Here is an 18,597-nt window from a genome sequence, read left to right as displayed (position 1 = left end):
GATAGATAGATAGATAGATAGATAGATAGATAGATAGATAGATTGATTTTCCTAATGGCCCAGGTCCCCAGGTGTCTGGAGTTCACTTCACCTTCAATACTGTTTCCATGATAACATACATTCTTAACATTCTTCTGTTCATTATTTCCATGAAAGTAAAAAGTGAGTTTGCTCCTGCCGTGATTCATGTTGAATGTGTTTAATGTCAGATCATGGCTTTCTTTGAGAAAACGATGCTGTATTTCAAATTTGAGAAGAAAAGGCAACACAAAGCGTTTGGAATAACACACCTTTGCTTTGCCTGTGGCTGAATAGGGTGACAGACAGTCCCAAAGAAGCCATCATCACGTCCATCAAAATGTCAAGGCAGATCATTGGAACCAGTTCTGTTTTTAACCCCAATCCCTACCTTGTGGGGAGTCCTGGGCACAGTCAAAATATCAAGATGGCAATTGCACTAAAAAAATTCTTTTTTTATGCAACACACCCACAAACAAACACACAGACCCACAAAAGTAGGCAGGATTTTAATTGTGTGGGTTTTGATCATCATCTTTTTTGACCCTTCCTACTAATCTCTGCAAAGAGGATTACATAACAAAAAGGATTAATAAAACTTGAGTTCCAATTTTATGTGGTTCCAGGAATTTTTAATAAGGTTAGGGTTAAGAAGATCAGAGCCCTGTTGGGAGAGATCGAGGGAGGGAAGTGTACAGGCAGGCCTCAACTTATGACTGTTGAAAGAAATGTCCTTTGGGTTCAGCTCCAAGTGGGGAAAAAGACACTGGAGACATGGAGGCTGCTTGGAAAGATGGTTTATTGTTGGACAGGGCCACATGGCTTCAGCCCTGAACAGAAAAGGTGATCACATGTTTCAATGTTGGTGAAGAAGAAGAAAAAAGGGCTGAGGAAGGGGCTGGCTAGGCTTTTTATACCCTGTTTAGTCCCACCTCTCTGTTTCCTGTTCCTGTGTAAGAATATATTCTGATTGGTTGTCAGACTCCCATGGTGCCATGCAGGGGGCTACTCTCTAGGCTGTGATGAGTTCTCAGATGCCTTGTGGTCAATTGAGTATTATCATGCCTTTCTGTAGCTGCTGGTGAAGTCTTTATTATGTAGAGTGGGCTAGCCTGGCTAGTCTTAATGGGCCTATTGACAAAGTGGGGGTGGGCAAGAAGCTACAGGCAACTATTCTGTCTTTTAAAACATGCTTCTTTTCACATCCAGATAAATATTCTGCCTTTTCAATATTTCCTAGGATATTTCATTTTTCTGGGAGAGGGCTGGATGATAACTTCCCACATGACTATTCCTTCAAAAACCTAGAGCTTCCCCCACCCTCTGAAGCACCCCATGTTCAGCATAATGATTGCAAGGGGAGAGCGGGAATTGCATTGGTGTCTTGCTTAATGGCAACAACAATTTAATGGGCCCCTTGGTGATCCTAAATCAAGGGCTACCTGTAGGAATTTTGCATTCAAAACATTTTGGGCTCGAAACATCTTTTGAGGAGGAAACAATTGTTGTGGCCTGCTAGTGCCCAGCGGAGTTTGCAGAGAGTCGGACAGTGAGGAGGTTGGGGAGGAACATGGGCCAGTCCTGGAGTCTGGGGAAGGCTCTGATGAGGGCTCTGTGTCGGAGGCAGAGGGGGCCAAGGCCGTCAACTGTTATCAGCTGCCTTCGGAGTCAGACATCAGTGATGCAGAGAAACAGCTGGAGCCTGTTCCCAGTGTGTACATGGGCAGAGTTGCCAGATGAAGGGAACAGCTAAAGAACAGGGGTTGACTTGGGAGTAAGGCCACAGGTGAACCTTACATAGGGAATAAAAGAGGAGCGAAAGGGAAGGGGTGTTTGCAGGAGACAATTAGTTTGTTCCTGCATTCTTGCCAAGTATTGCGGCATCTAAAAGATATCGGCGTCTGAAAGATATCAGCCTGACCACTCCAAGCCTGGTAAAGGTCGGTAATTGTGAACTATCTTGAAAGACTGTGGGAGAGGAAAGACTTTGCTGGAGAGAAATTGACTGTAAATTAAATAAAAAGGGTTTATCGGGATGAGGACTCGGCTTCGTGCTGCTGTTGGGGCAGCTTAGGTCAGAAGAACAATTGAAGCAGGTTGTTCTGTTTCAATATTTCCTGATAGAAATATTTTCATAGCAAGCGTAAGAAATTTCCAGTTAATCTACTTTGAATTGGAATCGGGGCTGTTCCACTGGGGAACAGTGAGGCTGTTGGAGTTCAGAATACATCCAGGATGTCCTGATTAGTATCAGAAGCCCACTGAGATGTCCAAAGAATCCATTCAGATCTGAAAATCAGTACTCAATTTTTTGATGTCTTGCCACACTCTTGAAAGGCACTAATTTTGAGCAAAGACAATGATAGAGCCATGGTGGCACAGTGGTTAGAATGCAGTATTGCAAGCTATCTTTGCCCCCTTCCACTTTGCCAGGAGTTTGATCCTGACTGGATCAAGGTTGACTCAGCCTTCCATCCTTCTGAGGTGGTAAAATGAGGACCCAGATAGTTGGGGGGGGGGGCATAGGTATGACATTATAAACCACCCAGAGAGTGCAGTAAAGCACTGTGGAGCAGTATACAAGTCTTAAGTGCTATTGCTATAGAAAGAAAAGGTATCATATGGGAAAAGATCAGAACGGTTTTCTATCTTTGCTGAATGCAGGACGCAAAATAATGTCTTTAAGTTACAAGGAGGCAGAGTCGAAATGAACATTAGGAAACACACCAGTGTTAAGAACAACTGAACCACCAATATTGGAGGTGAATTCCCCTTTGATGAGTGTGTTTTTCTGTCAGAGATGCTTTAGTCTGTGCTCAATAAAAAGTTGAGCTACACAGCCTAAATATGGGTAGTCCTCAATTTCTGACCAAAATTGAGCCCAAAATGTCTGTTCCTAAGCAAGGCAGTTCTTAAGTGAGTTTTGCCCCTTTTACGATCTTTCTTGCCGCATTTGTTAAATGAATCACTGCAGTTGTTAAGTTCCTCATTGACTTTTTCAGAAGATTGCAAAAGGTGATCACATGACCCTGGGACATTGCAACCATCATAAATGCATGCTAGTTGCCAAATATCCCCATGGGGATGTTGCAACGGTCGTAAGTGTGAAAAACAGTCATAACTCACTTTTTTCAGTGCTCTCGTAACTTTGAGCTGTCACTAAACGAACTGTTGGAAGTTAAGCAGTAGCACTTAGACTTATATACCGCTTAATAGTGCTTTGCAACCCTCTCTAAGTGGTTTAAAGACTCAACCTATTGCCCCCCAACAATTTGGGTCTTCATTTTACCCACCTCGGGAGGATAGAAGGCTGAGTCAACCTTGAGCCTGGTGAGATTTAAACTGCCAAATTGCAGGCAGCTGGCAGTCAGAAGAAGTAGCCTGCAGTACTGCAGTCTAACCACTGCGCCACCGTGGCTCATAAGGACTACCTGTAGTCTCTTCCAATTCAATGGTGTTGTTCAAACATTATTGTTAACCTCATTTCTAAAGTAACCTGTTTTCTGAATTTGTGCTACACACTGGACCATAATCCAGTCAATAAGTAAGATAATAGGCTAAGCCACAGAAAACTCAATTTTGGTTAATACTAACCAAACTTAGCCTATTATGCAAAGGCAGCTACAAGCTTTTCTGCTGAGATTAGTTGTGTTGCGTATCCAGAAGATGCAATTTAGCAGTCCAAATCACAGCTCTGGCTTGCTTAGATAAACCTCACTGTTTTCCCAGACTTCATCTCCACGAAGGAAAAGGGAAAATCTGCTAATGCCTTTCTCTTAGAAAATGGATTTTTTACATGTAATCAAACTGAATTTATTTCTATCCTGTTAAAATGGACTAATGAGAGCCACAGTTTTCTCCCCCGCCATGATTTTAACCTAAAGGGAAAGTCAGAAGGGGACAGTTTGAACCCAATTATGTTGACAACTATTTAATGCCTTGTCATGCTGATGGAACATTAGAAAAAAAAAGCCTTAGGGACTCTCCATAAATTACCTCATTAGGAGGGGATCATTACCGAGAAAGTTCTCTTTAGGAGAATAGCATTGGATCCTTTTCATCAGACACATTTAGGGTAGTTGATAGCTGTTGCCTGCTTTGAACTAGCCTTCTGTTTTGCATAGAATGATATGGGATGGGATGGATGGGATGGGATGGGATGGATGGAATGGAATACAACAATAAAATACAGAATGGAATGGAATGGAATGGAATGGAATAGAATAGAATAGAAGAAAAGAGAAAAGAATAGAATTCTTTATTGGCCAAGTGTGAACGGACACACAAGAAATATTTGGTGCGTAAGTTCTCAGTGTACATAAAAAGACAAGATACATTTGTCAAGAATCATAAGGTACGACCCTTAATGGTAGCCATAGGGTACAAATAATCAATCAGGAAACAATATCAATATAAATCGTGAGGATACAAACAACAAAGTTACAGTCATGCATTCATAAGTGGGAGGAGATGGGTGATAGGAATGATGAGAAGACTAATAGTAATAGTAATGCAGCCTTAGGGAAGGGTTTGACAGTGGTGAGGGAATTATTTGTTTAGCAGAGTGATGGTGTTGGGAAAAACTGTTATAGTTGTCTTGGTGTACAGTGCTCTATAGTGTTGCTTGGAGGGTAGGACTTGAAACAATTTATGTCCAGAATGTGAGGGGTCTGTAGATACTTTCCCAGCCCTCTTTTTGACTCGTGCAGTGTACAGGTGCTCAATGGAAGGCAGGTTGGTAGTAATTGTTTTTTCTGCAGTTCTAATTATCCTGTGAAGTCTGTGTCTGTCTTATTGGGTTGCAGAACCAAACCAGACAGTTAAAGAGGTGCAGATGACAGACTCAATAATTCCTCTGTAGAACTGTATCATCAGCTCCTTGGGCAGTTTGAGCTTCTTGAGTTGGCAGAAATAGGAGTTGGTGCAGATAATAGATAGAGAAAGAATAGACTTACTTATTCCCGATGCCCTGATCCTAGGCACACCTTCTCAGTCATAACACCCACCGCATTATGGGGCTTCCTTTCAAGTTCACATACATTTTCTTTATTTAATTTGTATCCCACCTTTGCGTGGTGTGGTGGCCTAGAGGTGGAGTTCTTGCTTCACAGCCAGGAAGCTGTGAGTTCGATCGTATATAGCAGCAGATATTTCTCTCTCTGGGCTCAATGAGTAATTGTCTGCTGTGAACTCTGCATAGGTGTCAGGGAGGTCATCCGGCCAATAAATGCTCAGCTCCATTCAGTCGCTCAACTCCACCCCAATGTAAGGGATTACAGGGGGTGAAATGTGTCCCACCTGTATTATTTTTACAAATATTTCAAGGTGGCAAATGTATTCAATACATCCTAGCTTCCTCCTTTTATTTGCCTCACAATAACAACCGTGTGAGGTGGATTGGGCTGAGAGGGAGAGGGACTGGCCCAAAGTCACTCAGCTAGCTTTTATGGCCAAGTTTCCAGTTTTCAGCTGGGATGGCCTCCTGCAACCCCCTGCCAGCGAAAATGGAGCTCAGGAGCCCATTTTCGCTGGCAGAATGCTTGGGCCATGACAGGTGCCCTCCAACAGGAGAGACGACAAGCTGGCCACATCATTTTCACTTGCAGAGGCACCACAGGCAGGTCCTTCACTGTTTCCAGGGGAGCCCCAAGGGCCAGATCTAAGCACCCCGTGGCTGGATCCAGCCTGCAAGCCTTGAGTTTGACACCTCTGCATTAGGGCTTATTTTCAGGGAAATGTGATAAATGCGTCTGTCTGGCTGACCACCTTAACTGGGCCTTATTTTGAGGCTTATCTTACGATCATCCTGAAAAATCATGCTGTCAAGCCTGTAGCCATATTCCTTTTGGTTCTTTGGCCTGTCACACTTTCTATTATTCTACTATGCCTTTTTCTATTGTGGGAAAATGAGAGGGGGGAACTGTACAGAGTTAGATGCTATGTAGCCAAAACAAAATTCCTTTCTAGAAAGCCAAGGTCATCTTTTGCCTCTGCACCTCTGAGCCTGACCGGGATGGGTGGAACTGCCAGCGTGGCAGTGGAAGATTGGACCATGTGAGGGACTTGTGGGTGTGGGCGAAAGATCTTGAACTTTCAACTAGGTGGGGAAAGCGGGAAGCTTTCAGATTCGGGTTTTCCCAGATGTGCCAAAATGGCTCTCTTAATAAATTTGAACTTTGAGCAATACTTTGTCTTGGACTCTGATTTAATTTTGGGTGCTATTTGGAATCCTGACACATGCTAGGGCTTATTTTCCAGTTAGGTCTTATTTTTGAGGAAATACGGTAGCAGCCATCTTTTGGCATCTCTTTCTATTGCTTTCAGTTTTATCAAGATCTTTTCCAATAACTCTTTTCCTTCACAATATGGGCCCAAAGTATTTAAAGTTTAGCTTTATTACTACTGCCATCCGATTTTACTTTGTCTGGCACTGAATGATTTGTTTTCTTGGTGTCCAAGGATAGCACCACAATTCAAAGACATCCATCACTGTCTCTGTTCACTCTTTCTAATAATGTAACTCTTACATCTCTGTGCCACAATTGGGAGAATCATGGCCTTGACAATATGTACAGGTAGCTTGACTTATGACCACACTTAAGCCCAAAATTTCTTTCAGAAAGCAAGACCATTATAAAATGATTTTTTTGCCCCATTTTATGAACTTTTCAGCCATAGTTGTTAAGTGAGTCATTTTTGTTGTTAAATTAGTAACCGGGTTGCTAAGTGAATCTGGCTTCCCCATTGACTTCGTTTGTCAGAAGGCTGCAAAAGGTGACCACATGACCTCGGGAAACTGCAACCATCATAAATACAAGCCAGTTGCCAAACACCTGAATTTTTGATCACATGAGCATGAAGATGCTGCTTGTGAGTGTGAAAACCAGCCATAAATCATTGTTTTCAGTGAGGTTATATTTGTATGTATATGTATACGTGCTGATAAATAAATAAAGGGAGACTAGTATAGATCTATTTCAAGCTATTTAGCTCTCATCAGCTAGCCATACCCTTACTGGGATTCGAACCTGGGCTGTATTACATGTTAGGCAGATATATTAACCACTAAGCCACAGGCTGTCCTCCGTTATAGCAGTTAGACTTATATACCGCTTCATAGGGCTTTCAGCCCTCTCTAAGCGGTTTACAGAGTCAGCATATTGCCCCCAACAACAATCCGGGTCCTCATTTTACCCACCTCAGAAGGATGGAAGGCTGAGTCAACCCTGAGCCGGTGAGATTTGAACAGCCAAACTGCAGAACTGCAGTCAGCTGAAGTAGCCTGCAGTGCTGCATTTAACCACTGCGCCACCTCGGCTCTCAGCTGAGCCAGGAGAAAGGTATATATTTAAAGTCACAACCCCTGGTATGCCCAAATATGATATGATATTTATTTATCAGCACAAATACAACACAAATGTAACAAAAAGGCAACAGTAACAATATTGGGTTTGTGTCTGGATGTCTCTTATAACGGAGGACAGCCTGTGGCTTAGTGGTTAATACATCTGCCTAACATGTAATACAGCCCAGTATGGCTGGCTGATGAGAGCTAAATAGCTTGAAATAGATCTATACTAGTCTCCCTTTATTTATTTATCAGCACAAATATAACACAAATATAACAAAGGCAACAGTAAAATATTGGGTTTCTGTCGTGATGGACTCTTGTGAGAGCGATTGACAGATAATGGAAGCAGTTAGCTTCCTCCCATAATTGGGGCATACCAGGGGTTGTGACACTAATTATATATATATATATATATGTAATATATTATTACAGAAGGAAAATGAATGTAGGCAATCTTGACACATTCCTTTCCATTTTAAATCATCTGATTATTAAGGGCCATAAAGTCGTTGTTGACTCTTAGTGACCATATAGGTTGGGTGTTGGCCACATGCGGCTCCTGAGCCACATGTGGCTCTTTCATCCCCCTACCATGGCTCCCTGTCAGCTGGCTGGCCCTGCTCCTTGCCCTCCCCTCCCAAACACTCCTCATGTGGCCTGAGAAGGTAAGGGCGATGGCAGGGATGTAGACTCGCTCCATATTCCAGAGCGGGAGGGAAGTGCCCTGTACTTGCCTCTCATCTCGAGGTGCTTTGGCTGGCACTTCTTGGTGCTGTGCGTACCCGGTCACTCGGGGATGCAGCTGATGCTCCACATCATAATGGGCTCCAGGAGGAGGAGGGGACGCCGTCTCCCCCATTGTGAAGTGCGCTAAATTTAAGCGTGCTGCGCAAGGTGCTGCAAAAGCATTGAGCAGGCCATGGAGGTGGCGAAAGCAGCAGCAATGAAAGAGCTTCATTTATCTGAGAACCTGAAATGACTCTTTATTTAAGTCATATGGTAAAAAGCATACAAAAAGAAGAAAGAAAATCACCAAAAAAAAAGTCCCAACAATCAACCCTTGCCTCTTTTTGGAAACAGTTCAAGAGGGAACACACACACATATACACACAGACAGGGCTGGGTTCCTTCCAGTTCTAACCTCTTCTATAGAAGAGGTTCCACAAATCTACCGTGCTGTTTAGAACCAGTTCCAGCTCCCTCCCCCGCCCCCCGCCGCCCTTCCGCACATCATCAAGATGAAGAGTGAGAGGAGGAATTTTGGGAGTTGAAGTCCACAAGTCTTAAAGCTGTCAAGTTTGAACATCCCTGGGTTTTTTTTTCTAAAGGATTGGGGTGCAAGGGTCTTGTAACTTGACAGCTTTAAGACTTGCACACTTCAATGCCAGAGTTCCTGAGCCAACATGACTGGAGGAGGAATTCTGGGAGTTGAAGTCCACAAGTCTTAAAGCTGTCAAGTTTGAACACCCCTGGGGTTTTTTTTTCTAAAGGGTTAGGGGTGCAAGGGTCTTGTAACTTGACAGCTTTAAGACTTGCACACTTCAATGCCAGAGTTCCTGAGCCAACATAACTGGAGGAGGAATTCTGGGAGTTGAAGTCCACAATTCTTAAAGCTGTCAAGTTTGAACACCCCTGGGTTTTTTTTCCTAAAGGGTTGGGGATGCAAGGGTCTTGTAACTTGACAACTTTAAGACTTGCGTGCTTGAAATGCCAGAGTTTCTGAGTCAACATTTTGGTTGCTAAGCAAGAGTGTTGTTAAGTGAGTTTCATCACGTTTTACAAGTTGGCCATGCCCACCCAGTCATATGGCTGGCAAGCCACTCCCACTCAATCACATGGCTGGCAAGCCACTCCTACCCACACATGGCTGGCAAGCCACTCCCACCGGTCACATGCCTGGCAAGCCACACCCACAAAGCAGGCCACACCTATAGAAGAGGTTCTAAAAAATTTGAAACCCACCGCTGCACACACACAAGACAGAGAGAGGGGGAGAGAGAGGGGGAAAGAGAGGGGGAGGGAAAGAAAGATAGAATTGAGAGTGAGAAAAGTGGAGAGAGAAATGAGAAAATGATGGAGGAGAGAATGAGAGGAAAAAAGAAACAAATGAGAGCGAGAGAGAAAAGTGGGAGAGCGAGACACACAGAAATGAGAGAGCTGGTGGGAGAGAATATGAGGGAAAAGTGTGAAAAGAGGGTGAGAGAAAGAAAGGAAAGAAAAAAGAGAGGGAGGGAGGGAGCAAGAGGGAGAGAAAGAGAAAAACAAGAGGGAGGGAGGGGGAGAGAGACCCATTTTCCACAAAAACACGGAGCCACAACCCCTGGGTAGGCGTGGCTGTGGGTGGTGGCCATGTGACTGGATGAGAGTGACATTGAGTTGGCCATGCCCACCCAGGTTTTGTGGCTCCCAGTGTTTTCTGTGGGGAACGGGTTCAAATGCGTCTTTGAGTGTTTAAGATTGCAGACCCCTGACATAGGTAGACTTTAATGATCTATTCTAACCTGATTTTCCAGGTCTTCCAATGGTACACTCATTGCCACTTTATATTCTAACTATAGGTCAAATTAATTACTATGATTCACGATTCATTTCCTGCTCATCATCCAAATTGTATAATAAGCTGTTGAACTGGTTTGTTATATCCATGTTTTTAAACACCAGGCATAATTAGTTGTAATCTATTCAATAGTCAATCAAAAGTAGGCATATTTTTGAATTCCCTTGCTCATTCTATTATCCATCAGATGCTAAGCAATATGATCCTTTCCTTTTCTGAATTCAGCTTTTATCCTTGTCAGTTCTTATTCCGTGAAGTCTGTTTTGTAAAACCCTGAGGAGTATTTTATAAGGATTTGCAAGGTGTGCAATTGTTTGATAATTTCAGCATTCTTTAATATTGCCTCGCCTATCATTAAATGCAGATCAGTAAAAATTCTTCTTATCTCTAGCACAGGTATTTATTTAAATACCCTTAACAGTATGCACAGGTTCAGTATATGTGGTACCTTGCTCGATAGTAGTAACTGTGAGAGGGATATTGGAGTCCTAGTGAACAACCATTTAAATGAGCCAGCAGTGTGCAGCAGCTGCTAAAAAAGCCAACACAGTTCTAGGCTGCATAAACAGAGGGATAGTCAAGATCACGTGACGCGTTAATACCACTTCCTAATGCCTTGGTAAGGCCACGCTTGGAATACTGCATTCAGTTTTGGTCACCACGATGTAGAAAAGATGTGGAGACTCTAGAAAGACTGCAGAGAAGAGCAACAAAGATGATTAGGGGACTGGAGGCTAAAATATATGAAGAACGGTTGCAGTAACTGGATATGTCTAGTGTAATGAAAAGAAGGACCAGGGGAGACATGACAGCAGTGTTCCAATATCTCAGGGGTTGCCACAAAGAAGAGAGAGTCCAGCTATTCTCCAAAGCACCTGAGGGTAGAACAAGAAGCAATAGGTGGAAACTAATCAAGGAGAGAAGCAACTTAGAACTAAGGAGAAATTTCCTGACAGTTAGAACAATTAACCAATGGAACAACTTGCCTCCAGAAGTTGTGAATTCTCCAACACTGGAAGTCTTTAAGAATGTTGGATAGCCATCTGTCTGAAGTGGTGTAGAGTTTCCTGCCTAGGCAGAGGGGTTGGACTAGAACAGTGATGGCTAACCTTTTTTGGATCATGTGCCAAAAGTGGGGGGAGCGCACGGGAGTCGTGCACGGGTGTGCCACACCCATAATGCTATGCGCATGAACCCAGTGTGCATGTGCGCATTCTCCCCCACATAAATGCTCATACGATCAGCACTCCCCCCCCTCTTTTGGTACACTTTTTTTTCTCCCTCCGCAGCTACCAGAGGCTTTCTAGGAGCTTGGGGAGGGCAAAACCAGCCTCCCCTCCCCCCTGGAAGCCCCCCCCCCAAAGGCTTTAGGAGCTTCCTTGAAGCCTCCGGAGTGCGAAAAACTGTGGGCAAACTGTGTTACTAACATGGGTGGTACTGTGGCCTAGAGGTGGAGCTCTCGCCTCACAATCAGGAGGCTATGAGTTCAATGCTAAGTAGAGGGATATTTCTCTCTCTGGGCACAATACACTCTGCATTGGCGATAGGAAGGACATCTGGCCAGTAAACACCACCAAACATCAGCTCCATTGAGTTGCCCCGATTCCACCCTGATGCAAGGGATTAGGGGGTCAACTGCAGTAGTTCACTTAACAACTGTGGCAAAAAAAATTGTAAAATGGGGGGAAACTCACTTAACAAATGTCTCACTTAGCAACATAAATTTGGACGGTCAATAGTGGTCATAAGTTGAGGACTACCTATATACCAAACCCACAGAAAATGAGGGGGGAAAGGAAAACTCCCTCTTTACACCCACATCAAACAATCATAGCGTAGATTGCTACAGTCAGCGTTCTCTAATTAATCAACTACAACTGTGTGTTCTGGCCTCCTATACACTTTAATGTTCCAGCTACTAAATTCAATATCCCAACAGACAGTCTCATTAATCCTCTTCATCTGACACAATCTATCTCAAAAGGCCCCAATATATTGAAAATGAAGTTGAAAAGAGTGGAGAACTTAATTTCATTCATTAGGATAGCTTCATCCTTGCTAATGTTCGGAAGGTCCCTCAGGATCTGGGTTATATTGGAAGGATGGATCGATTCCCACCATGGACAAATGGCTGTCAAAGTTGAGGGAGTTAATAGAGAAGGCTAAACTGACTGTTTTGATTGAATAAAGAATATGAGTACTGTTGTTTCTACGTGTTTCCCTGAAAATAAGACAGGGTCGTCGTCCCCCCCCATATGTACTTGGTCTTATTTTTGAGGTGCAGGCAGCGGCGAGCATGGTCACCTTACGGCTGCTGCTGTGTTGCAGTCGTTAATTTTGGGGAGTGGGGTGGGAATAGAGATCTTGCAGTATCCTTCCCCTGGAGTGGGGAGGGAATAGAGATTTTGCAGTATCCTTCCCCTGGAGTGGAGTGGGAATAGAGATTTTGCAGTATCCTTCCCCTGGAGTGGAGTGGGAATAGCGATTTTGTAGTATCCTTTCCCTGGAGTGGAGTGGGAATGGAGATTTTGCAGTATCCTTCCCCTGGAGTGGAGTGGGAATAGAGATTTTGCAGTATCCTTCCCCTGGAGTGGAGTGGGAATAGAGATTTTGCAGTATCCTTCCCCTGGAGTGGGGGGGAATAGAGATTTTGCAGTATCCTTCCCCTGGAGTGGAGTGGGAATAGAGATTTTGCAGTATCCTTCCCTGGAATGGAGTGGGAATAGAGATTTTGCAGTATCCTTCCCCTGGAGTGGGTGGGAATAGAGATTTTGCAGCGTCCTTCTCCTGGAGTGGAATAGGAATAGAGATTTTGCAGTATCCTTCCCCTGGAGTGGCTGGGATTTGAGATTTTGCAGTATCCTTCTCCTGGAGTGGAATAGGAATAGAGATTTTGCAGTATCCTTCCTCTGGAGTGGGGAGGGAATATCGATTTTGCAGTATCCTTCCCCTGGAGTGGGGAGGGAATGGGGATTTTGCAGTATCCTTCCCCTGGAGTGGCTGGGATTTGAGATTTTGCAGCATCCTTCCCCTGGAGTGGAATAGGAATAGAGATTTTGCAGTATCCTTCCTCTGGAGTGGGGAGAATATAGATTTTGCAGTATCCTTCTCCTGGAGTGGGGAGGGAATGGGGATTTTGCAGTATCCTTCCCCTGGAGTGGGTGGGATAGAGATTTTGCAGTATCCTTCCCCTGGAGTGGCTGGATTGAGATTTTGCAGTATCCTTCTCCTGGAGTGGAATAGGAATAGAGATTTTGCAGTGGGGAGGGAATGGGGATTTTGCAGTATTCTTCCCCTGGAGTGGGTGGGAATAGAGATTTTGCAGTATCCTTCCCCTGGAGTGGCTGGGATTTGAGATTTTGCAGTATCCTTCTCCTGGAGTGGAATAGGAATAGAGATTTTGCAGTATCCTTCCTCTGGAGTGGGAGGGAATATCGATTTGCAGTATCCTTCCCCTGGTGGGGAGGGAATGGGGATTTTGCAGTATCCTTCCCCTGGAGTGGCTGGGATTTGAGATTTTGCAGCATCCTTCCCCTGGAGTGGAATAGGATTTGAGATTTTGCAGTATCCTTCCTCTGGAGTGGGGAGGAATAGAGATATTGCAGTATCCTTCCCCTGGAGTGGGGAGGGAATGGGGATTTTGCAGTATCTTCCCCTGGAGTGGGTGGGAATAGAGATTTTGCAGTATCCTTCCCCTGGAGTGGCTGGGATTTGAGATTTTGCAGCATCCTTCCCCTGGAGTGGAATAGGAATAGAGATTTTGCAGTATCCTTCCTCTGGAGTGGGGAGGGAATATAGATTTTGCAGTATCCTTCCCCTGGAGTGGGTGGGAATAGAGATTTTGCAGTATCCTTCCCCTGGAGTGGCTGGGATTTGAGATTTTGCAGTATCCTTCCCCTGGAGTGGAATAGGAATAGAGATTTTGCAGTATCCTTCCTCTGGAGTGGGGGAATATAGATTTTGCAATATCCTTCCCCTGCCATGCCCACCAAGCCACACCACACCCACCAAGCCACGCCCACAGAACCAGTAGTAAAAAAAAAATTGAATTTCACCATTGAATATGTGGTAACTGTAATTCTTTGTTTATGGTTTGCCTACTCTTTTTTAATGATTTAAATGATTATTGTCTATATTTTTATAATGATTGTTTTTATTTTGTGGTTTTACTTGATGATTGAATGCTGCTCAGAGTTGCATAGTGGTGACACAGGTGGCTATATACGTTGGATAAATACTTTTTTTTTAAAGTAGTTAATATCTACTGATGTTTACCACTATGGATGACAGCCTGATTTTCTTCACTTTCTTCCATTAGAGAATTCCCTTTGGCGGTTATTAGAAGGCCTCAATGCCATTGTGGGTTTGCAACAATTAATTTCCCACTGCATAATGGTTCTGACAGATCGTTTTGCAGCAGGCTTGAAAATGTCAACACTACGGCTGAAGTTTTAAATGCAGGAGACCATCGCTTTGTTTATCAGACTCCAGTCCAGGTAGGAGAGAGTGCATTGAGACCTACATTGCTCATACTCATATCATCTATCATCATATTAATATTTATATAGTAAACACATACAGACAAACACCCAGGGATGGAGGAAGGAAGACAGAAATTTGATTTGTTTCAAAAACATGCTAGAACAATGTTTCCCAACCATAACCATTTTGAGATGTATGTCAGCATTGTTGAAGTTCTTAAATAAGAAATATGTCATTAAATAAGAGCTGTAGTGGCACAGTGATTAGAATGCAGTACTGCAGGCTAACTTTGCCCTCTGCCAGCAGTTTGATCCTGACCGGATCAAGGTAGATTCAGCCTTGTACCCTTCTGAGGTGGTAAATTGAGGAGCCAGATCATTGGGGGCAATATATTAACATTATAAACCCCCAGAGAATGCAGTAAAGCACTGTGGAGCAGTATATAAGACTAAGTGCTATTGCTATTGTCATTCTGGGATTTGAAGTCCACACATCTTAAAATGGCTAAGGTTGGGAAGCATTGATCTAGACTAACACTTCACTTCATTTCAGCTTCCAGAATTGTCACCAATGGTCATCCTGGCAGGATAATTGCATGAAATAAAGTTCTGGAGATTGCCTGACTTTGTCATTTCCCCTTATTGCCACTCTTGCAGACACACAGGGATAGATAGATGATAGATAGATAGATAGATAGATAGATAGATAGATAGTGATCGATAGATAGATAGATAGATAGATGGATGGATGGATGGATGATGATGGATGGATGATGGGTGGGATTTGATGATTGATGATACAGATGATTAGACGATGATAGATAGATAGATAGATAGATAGATAGATAGATAGATAGATAGATAGATGATAGATAGATAGAGATAGTAGATAGAGAGAGAGAGAGAGGAGAGAGAGAGAAAGAGAGAGATATAGATAGACAGACAGACAGACAGATAGATAGATGATAGATAGATCTAGATAGATTTGATGATGGATGATAGAGATAGAGAGATAGATTAGATGGATAGATGATAGATAGATAGATAGATAGATAGATAGATAGATGATAGATAGATAGATAATAGATAGATAGAGAGAGAGAAGAGAGAGAGAAGAGAGAGAGAAGATAGATAGATAGACAGACAGACAGATAGATAGATGATAGATAGATCTAGATAGATTTGATGATGGATGTAGAGATAGAGAGATAGATTAGATGGATAGATGGATGGATGGATGTGATAGATAGATAGATATAGATAGATAGATAGATAGATAGATAGATAGATAGATAGATAGATAGATAATAGATAGATGTAGAAAGTTAAGTAGTTGATGATAGACAGATAGTAGATAGACATAGATAGATGATGATAGATGATAGATAGATAGTAGATAGATAGATAGATAGATAGATAGATAGATGATAGATAGATAGATAGATGATAAATAGATAGACAGACAGATATGCAACACAAATAGAAAAAGGTGGACCTTGCATTGTGGACATCACCACACATTTCATCATGTTCACCTCCTTATGGTTAGGAATGGTTTGTTCTAGGGTCCTACCCTCTTTTTAGGGTACAATTTAACATACCACTATAAAAGTATCCAAGGGTCTATGGGGTAAGGTAGAGTGAGACAGAATTCAAATTGCTCTGTTGTAGCAGTTACTACACTGAAAGGGACCAGAGGACCCAGTTTCAAATCTGACATGTGATAGAGAAAGATCAAATTGGATGACATAGGGACAGTCTCTCCCTCTCTTACTCAACTATCTTTGTGAAGTCGTGATGGAATCTGGCATTGGGGAGAGGTGGAAAATGAAACAGATGACTCCCTTGTCAGGAGGAAGAGCTGAAGGGAGATCCTCCCTAGAACTTTGATGAGTTCCCTCCCCTCTCGACATGTATGGCTGTGCGACTGTTGTCTACTTTTATTATTTGTATTTTGTCTTTTATGTTCCCCTTTTTTTCCCCCCTTGAATTGTTTGCCGCCCTGAGTCCTCCCGGAGAAGGGCGGCATACAAATAATAAAATACAAATACAAATACAGTATTTATGCAGTAGTTATGCAGTATGTGCTTTAGTCTGGCAAGATTCCTGTCCGTAGGCAAGCAACATAAATATTTCTCTCCAATCCATTCATGTGTCGTGTTCGGTTCTTTATGCCTGGCAATTATGGGCTTAACATTGAAGAAAAAAGGTTTTAGTTTTTTCCCATGACAAACTTCTGGAGGAAACGCAGAGTCTAAATCTAATAAGTAATAATCGCTCATCCTGTATTCCATCCTGTTCTGTGTTTTTAATGCAGTTTTCAGAACTGTTTTTTTTTTCTGGTTGAACTGCATTCATTTCATGGTTTCAGAACTTCTGAGCATTTCCCCTTGAAACTGTGTCTTATCAATGTTCATCTTCTTTAATGTTGCCTGGAAGCCATTTGCAGGGAAAGATAAACCAGAGTCTGTAGGTCCCTGTGTGTCCAGGTGTGAACACATTTATCTGTAAAAAGATCTCCAACTGCTTTTGCTTTAAAAAAAAAAATCCAAGATTTTTAAATTCCAGTTTTCCCATTGTTATGTCAGCCATCCGCCCCTTTGACCAATAGCCCCAGAAACAAATGATTATTTATTTTATGAGATTTATAGGCCACCCATCTTGCTGTCATGTGACTCTGGGTGGCTCAAGTAGAATAAAAATCATGGAGAGAGAGAGACACAGAGAGAGAGAGAGAGAGATACAGAGAAGAGAGGGAAGAGAAAGAAGAAGAGACAGAGATAAAAAAAGAGACAGAGCGGAGAGACAGAGAGAGATAGAGGGAGAGAGAAAAGAGAGATAGAGAGAGACAGAGAAGAGGGAGAGAGAAAGAGATAGACAGAGAAAGGGACAGAGAGAGAGAAAGAAAGAGAAAGAAGAGAGACAGAGAGAAAGAAAGAAGAGAAAGAAGAAAGAAAAAGACAGACACAGACAGAAAAAGAGAGGGAGAAAAAAGAAGAGAAGAGAGACAGAGAGAAGAGAAAGAGAGAGAGACAGAGAGAAAGAAAAGGAGAGAAGAATAGAGAGGAAGGAAGGAAGGAAGGAAGGAAGGAAGAAGAAGCCAATTCCCCTGAAGAAAGATAGTCTATAAATTTACTAAATAGTAATATATAATAAATGTCACATTTTAAAAATAAACAATATTTCCTATAGTCCAACTTTCACGCAATGCATTTAACCCTGGTTTATACCACATAACTGCTATCTTTACATAGCATGCTACACACCACACATACACACACACACACACACACCACATCTTCATATTGGCTTGGTTCATCCAGCATCTCAAGACAGCAATTGGGCTCCACAAACCCAAACGCACAAGTACCTGGCTCAACAGTAGTACCTGCAAAGGGACATTGAAGTCCTAATGGATAACATATGACTCAACAGTGTGCTGCGGATGCCAAAAAAAGCCAATGCAGTCCTAGGTTGCAGTCAGAGAGATAGAATCAAAATCACGTGAAGTGTTAATACCACTTTATAATGCCGGACAGTGAGAACAATAAACCTGTGGAAAGGCTTGCTTTCAGAAGTTGTGGGTGCCAGCACTGGAGGTTTTTAAAACAGAGATTGGATAACCACTGAAATGATATAGTTGTTTTCTGCTTGTGTAGAGGGTTGGACTAGATGATCTCCATAATCCTTCCAGCTCTGTCATTCTGTTATTCAATGACATTTTGTCTGGAACCCGCACTGCATATCGGACATTAATACAATCGAAGGAGTCCAATATATTTCACGAGAAGAGTCCTCCATTCCTCTGCTCGCAACAGAATACCTTATGCCACCAGGCTTAAAATTTGGGGCTTAGACATCTTAAAACTATGCTGCCTTCATCTGACCTAAGCATAGTACATACAATAACTTCTACAATGTCCTACCTGTCATGACTACTTCAATCTCAGCTATAACAATACATGAGGACACAATAGATACAACTCAAGGTAACCGTTCCAAACTCGATTGCAGAAAATACGACTTCAGCAACAGAGTGGTCAATGCCTGGAATGTATTCCTGACTCTGTGGTTTCTTCCCCAAACCCCAAAGCTTCAACCTTAAGACTGTCTACTGTCAACCTCATCCCTTTCCTAAGAGGTCGTAAGGAGCGTGCATAAGCACACCAACGTGCTTACTGTCCCTGTCC

The 18,597-nt window shown here is 42.7% G+C and overlaps 1 protein-coding gene across 1 annotated transcript in view; it reads left to right on the top strand.

The window, feature by feature from the left end:
- The window catches only part of LOC116508144 (WSC domain-containing protein 1-like), a 60,092-nt gene that overhangs the window by 34,834 nt on the left and 6,661 nt on the right, over positions 1 to 18,597 (top strand). The window contains 1 exon segment of the mRNA XM_032216644.1: positions 14,247 to 14,422. Coding sequence (XP_032072535.1) covers positions 14,247 to 14,422 — 176 coding nt within the window.

The sequence above is a fragment of the Thamnophis elegans genome, chromosome 4, assembly GCF_009769535.1.
Source record: "Thamnophis elegans isolate rThaEle1 chromosome 4, rThaEle1.pri, whole genome shotgun sequence".
Lineage (NCBI taxonomy): Eukaryota > Metazoa > Chordata > Lepidosauria > Squamata > Colubridae > Thamnophis > Thamnophis elegans.
The sequence above is the reverse complement of the archived record's forward strand: the minus strand, read 5'-3'. Positions and strand labels throughout refer to the sequence as shown.